Source organism: Petaurus breviceps, unplaced genomic scaffold (genome assembly GCF_028583685.1).
Source record: "Petaurus breviceps papuanus isolate PSGF00001 unplaced genomic scaffold, PetGlider_PUasm1.0 37, whole genome shotgun sequence".
In the NCBI taxonomy this organism is placed as follows: Eukaryota; Metazoa; Chordata; class Mammalia; order Diprotodontia; family Petauridae; genus Petaurus; species Petaurus breviceps.
The window spans coordinates 6,908,401-6,914,301 of NW_027186296.1; the positions used below are offsets into that span (position 1 = coordinate 6,908,401).

The window sequence follows — 5,901 nt, forward strand, 5'->3', positions numbered from 1 at the left end:
AGATAGATAGATAGATAGATAGATAGATAGATAGATAGATAGATAGAGATAAAGATACAGATATGAGACCATAAATCCATTGGTGTATTTTAGTGTGTTTTCTTCACCTTTTACCATTCTAGTTGCACTCCTCTTGGTGTGCTCCAGTTTGTAAGTTGTTAATATTCACTTGTTCAGTTGTGTTAAGTTCTTTGTGACACCATAGGCTTATACTAATCATGAGGTTTTCTTGTCAAAGATATGGGAGCAGTTTACTATTGCCTTCTCCAGTGAATTAAGGCAAACAGAGGTTAAGTGACTTGCCCAGGATCACATAGGTAGTAAGTGTCTGAGGTGAGATTTGAACTCAGTTTTCTTGACTCTACATCCAGTACTCTACTCACTGAGCAACCTATCTGCTTTCTAGTTTATAAATATTCCTCTTCAAATATGGTACCTGGAATTGAACACAATTATCCCCAGTGCAGAGTACATCAGGAACTTCCTTGATCTGAATGTTATGCATAAACTAAAGAAGCATAATAAGTGTCCTTCCTTACATTATATGTTTCAGAGCATATTTATGATGCCAGAATGGTCAAGCTGATTGACCAGTAACAACTGTTCTATATATATATATATATATATATATGATCATAAGGCCTGTAGTTGAAAGGGACCTTAGAGATTATTTTGTCTAATTGTCTCATTTATACATAAAGAAGGTTATGAGAAAAAATGATTTAAGTTCACATAGTAGTAAATACAGGTGCTATTTAACCCAAGCCCTCTGACTACAGAGCTAGAACTTTTTCAATTAAATCACATCACCAACCTAAGCAGTCTGGTTATTTTAATCATCATAACATAATTACATTATATTTTAGTAAATTTATTCATTGATCATTTTAATAATTGGAAGAAAACAATTCCCTCCCCCTGCTTTTTTGGTCAACCTAGGGCAGCTAGTTGGTATAGTTCCGGACCTGGAGTCAGAAACACTCCTTTTTAAAATTTTAAATCTAGCCTCAGACACTTACTAGCTATGTGACCCTGGGCAAGTCACTTAACCTATTTGCCTCGGTTCCTTATGTGTTAAATGAGCCAGATAAGGACGCGTCAAGCCATTGCAGAATCTTTGCCAAGAAAACCCTAAAAGGGATAATAAAAGAAGGGCACAATTGTAAAAAGCAACCGAACGATAACGTGACGCTGTATAAACAAACAAAGGGAGCGGACAGCTGAGCGAACATCTCGGTGTGTTCATCCACGAAGTAAAAATAACTCAAGTTCAGGTTAAAAAAAATGTAGAAACAATCTTCTTTTACTCCTTTCCTCATGAGTTCCTCATTTCATAAGCTAAAGTTTAAAATAGAAAACGCCTCATGGAAGTATAACATAAGGACAAAACCACTTTATGGGGCAAATGACTGATATCATGTCTTTCCTTAAGCCAAGGTTTTGCAGGAAAGATAAAAATATTGGGAAATGTTCCGAGAAAAGGTGACCAGGGAAGCCAAGGGCCATAGGACCAAAGGATTATTCTGAGGATCAATCGAAGGAGCCAGAGAAGGCTTGAGAGGATCTGATAGCTGAGTTCTAATAACTTAAGGTTTGTGAAGGAAAAGGGAGTCAGCAATAGGCAGAGTCTGGAAGATCATGTGTTGGGATGTTGTAGAGAGGGATTTCTCCACAAATATAGTTTGAACTAGGTGGCCTTAGTGGTCCCTTCCAACTTTGAAATACTGCAATTATGAAAAATGGAAGAACACATGAAACACCTGAGAGTGAGTTAGATGTAGAAAAGGGAGGAGACTACTAAGAGCTCTCAGTGTCACAGGACTTTTCTGCCAGGTAGAATCTAAGATTTATTTGGGGTGTTCAGGGAGGTCTAACACCTCTGTTGTGGGGGCTTTCAAGTCCTTTTCAGGGCTGCTCATCCACCTTTGGTGCCCACCTGATTCAGCCAACTCTCACGTGTGGCTTCTATAGCACGCACAGCAGCCACACCCTGGCAAATTAGCATGATGGTTGAGGTAACTTAAAGGTCTCAAACCCATCAGTGAGTTGGGGGGATGTCTATCCCAAATATGTGAAGACTTCCCCCTGGGCAGAAATGGTGGATGAGAACAATTTTGTCCCAATGGCCATGAAGAGACAACTGAAGCAGGTGCGTGGAGCACTTAGAACTTCCTCGGGCATCAAAGGTTCCAAGGTCATCCACTGCATCCCAAACCATCACTGGTTATCTTGACTTTTGCCTTGTCATTGGACTTTGATGACTCTGGAAGGGACAGTGAGGTTGATAAATATGTAACTCTACCTCACTTAAATCCAATTGACACGCAAGTCAAGACATCACCTATAATTCCATTGGTCCTCTTTGAAGATGAAGAACAAACAACAAAACAACAAAAAAACCCCAAAGATTATTTGATGGGAAGTCAAGTTGGTCTGTATGGTAAGAAGACAGTATTTTTGCTTATCAAAAATCATAGAAGCAGCCTGAGGAAATACCATGTAATTGTGCCTTCACATATTTCTGGATAATAAAAAATGACAGGAATGCATTGTATTTGCAAAACACCACTTTTTACAAAGTGTTTCCCCCCATGTACATACATACAGTATTTCCTTTAATCATCATGAGTGTTGAGAGGTAGCACAAGAATTTTTGTCCCTCTGATACAAATGCGGAAACAGAGGCTCAAAGGAAATTTAATGACTTACTTAAGTTAACATAGGTTACAAGAGGTTGAATTCAAACACAGATTGTTCTCAATCCAAATTTGCTGTTTTTATTTTTATTAACCACAGTAAGTCCATGTAAATGAAATACATATAATGCATCAATACATGGCCAGGTCAACAAGACTATAATTTTCTTTGTACACTCCCTAGTACAGGGCAACAAAAAAATTCACTAATAACAGCTATCATTTATATAGTATTTAAGGTTAGCAAAGAGTATAACATATATTCACTCACTTCATCCTCAGAAAAAACCTGTGAGGTAGGTGTTATTATTATATCCGTTTTTGTAAACAAAAAAACTGAACACAAGAAAGGTTAAAGCAATAGGCCCAGAGTCTCCTCAGCTAGTAAGTGTTAGGGGTAGGATTGAAACTCAGGTCATCTTGACTCCAGGCCCTCCTCTTTGACCAATGCATCACTTAGCTTGGACACTTTCTTGCTTTTTCAATGTATTTTGATACTAAAGTTCGTTTGGATAGGAAGTACAAGATGACTTAATGTCATGACTATTATATCATATACCATAAGAAGGCAGAAACTAGATTTAGAGTCACACGAGAGAATCTGAATGCCAGGTGTGCCACATGAAACCCAAAGCCTTCCTCAATCAAAGCCCGGGCTCTCATCCCCTTTTCCAGTCTTACTTCTTATCACACTTCTCCATTCATTCTCTTTTCCTGTCAGAATGGTGTTCTAGTTGTTCCCAGTGAACAGACTGCTTCATTTTTAAACTTTGTATCCCTAGAACAGGGTTTTCTTTTAAACTTTTCTGTGTCATAGATCTCTTCAGCTATTTGGTGAAACCTACAGACCCTTTCTGACAATAATATCTTTAAACGTTTAAAATAAATTACATAGGATAACAAAGGGAACCAATTATGTTGAAGTATAGTTAAAATATGTTTCTATATTAATGAACCCCATTTTTAGAACTGTTTCCTAGCACTCAGCATGATGCTTGTTGTTGAAGTTATTTCCCTTTTATTGGTCTTAATTTCTTTAACTGTAAACTTAGGGCATTAAAAGGTGTCTGTGGTTCCTTTTAATCCCAATAATTCTATGAACAATGATACTGCTATACTACCATGCCCCAGTTCCATAGCTATCTTTTAAGGGGAAAAAGTAGTAACAACGGGAGCAGCTAGGTGGCACAGTGAATAGAGCACCGGCCCTGGAGTCAGGAGGACCTGAGTTCAAAGGTGACCTCAGAAACTTGAAGCATTTACTAGCAGTGTGATCTTGGGCAAGTCACTTAACCCTTGCCTTGCCTTCCTTTCTCCAAAAAAAAAAAGGGTAGTAACAATGCTAACAAAAATTGTAACAGCAATAATAGTTGGCATATATAGTGATATAAGGTTTACATAGGGCTTTAAGTTTAGAGGATGTATGTCTCAGTAAAGGTAGGGTCTTGTAATGAGGGATATCTCAGAAATCTTCTTGGACTTTAGTTTCTGAGTCACAAGTTTCCTCATGGCAGCCTTCATATTTTTGTTCCTTAATGTATAAATAATGGGGTTCAATATAGGGGTGAAAATGGTGTAAAATATGGCAAGGACTTTATCTAAGGGGTAGGTGGTAAAAGGCCACACATAGATGAAGATGCAGGGTCCAAAGAACAAGGTCACAACCATGATGTGAGCACTCAGTGTGGAAAATGCTTTAGCCATTGCAGCAGAAGACTTATACCGGACAGTGACCAGAATGACTATATATGAAATGGACAAAAGGAAGAAAGTGCTTAGGGAAAGAATCCCACTATTGGCCACAATTAAGATTTCTATCGTATAGGAGTCAAGGCAGGCAAGCTTGGTCACTCTGGGAAGGTCACAGAAAAAGCTATCTACCACATTGGGGCCACAAAAAGGTAAATTCACAGTAAATGACAATTGGCTCAAGGTGTGTACAAAACCAACAGCCCAGGAGGCTAATACTAATGTAGTGCAGACCTGCTGGTTCATGATGGTCACATAGTGTAGGGGTTTACAGATGGCCACATATCTATCATAGGCCATGGAGACCAGCAGCACCATCTCACCACCAGTGAAGAGGTGAATGAAGAAAATCTGGGCTATGCATCCGTTGAAGGATATTGTCTTGTGTTCATTCAGAAAGTCTGCAATCATCTTTGGGGTAGCAAAAGAGGATTGACAGATGTCAATAAAGGATAGATTTCCCAGCAGGAAGTACATGGGAGAGTGCAGGCGAGCATCAGAGGTCACTGTAATTATGATGAGAAGATTGCCCAGGATGATCATTCCATACAACAAAGAGAAAAAGACAAAAAAGAAAAGCTGAAGTTCTTGAGAACTGGAGAGCCCCAGCAGCACAAATTCAGACACCACAGAAGAATTAGTCCCATCCATGGACAAAGGCACCAGGGTTGCTTAAAGATGACCTTAAGAGAGTAGAAATAGGAGGGTATCAAAGCAAATGAAAATAACATTATCCTCCCACTCTCCCCTTTCAATATCTTCATATAGCTTTCAGATTAACCCTAATTGTGCATAGAGACACGTATCATCACTGATTAGCATAATTTAACTCATTTCAACAAACTTAAATGCCTATTATATATGAGGCAAGAGGCAGGGTGCAGTGTTGATTTTAGATGCGGAAAGACATATATTCAAGTCCCACTACTGAATCATGCTAACTTTTTTTTTAACATGGATTAATCCTTCTACATTTTCTTTCAGCATACCTTTAATTTTATGCCTCTAATATTTTTTCAGGTTGTCTTCTAATATCATACCTTTCAGATAATGTAGATTAAGAACCCTTGCTTTCTACCTACCAATTTTAGGAACAATTTAGTTTCAATCAGAGAATACAGTAATTTTCCTATCACACTTCCATACTTGCCCCCACCAATATGCTGTTTGTGAAATCAGTTATCTGTTCATTTATCTCATTTCCACATAATATAGGCACATATAGAGGTTCCAAATACAAAGCATAGTTTCTTCTAACTAGAAGAATTCAGAAGTGTTTCAGTCCTGGAGAAATCACCACATTCAGCCTGAAAGTTTCTCTGTCTCTCTGTCTCCCTCTCTGTGTCTCTGTCTGTCTGTCTCTCTCTCTGTCTGTATGTCTCTCTCTGTCTCTCTCTCTGTCTGTTTCTGTCTTTTTCTCTCTCTCTCTCATCTATCTATATCACTAACATATTAA

The 5,901-nt window shown here is 38.4% G+C and overlaps 1 protein-coding gene across 1 annotated transcript; it reads right to left on the reverse strand.

The window, feature by feature from the left end:
• Positions 1-4,124: 4,124 nt before the first annotated feature.
• On the reverse strand, positions 4,125-5,662 carry LOC138168430 (olfactory receptor 4K5-like). The gene has a single exon (XM_069097456.1). It carries the CDS (start codon positions 5,094-5,096, stop codon positions 4,125-4,127), a length of 972 nt encoding a protein of 323 aa, XP_068953557.1. The 5' UTR covers positions 5,097-5,662.
• Between the last annotated feature and the right edge of the window lie 239 nt (positions 5,663-5,901).

What these genes read in the sequence shown, in the direction of transcription:
- LOC138168430 (XM_069097456.1), bottom strand. Translation starts at nt 5,096, where the DNA reads ATGGATGGGACTAATTCTTCTGTGGTGTCTGAATTTGTGCTGCTGGGG.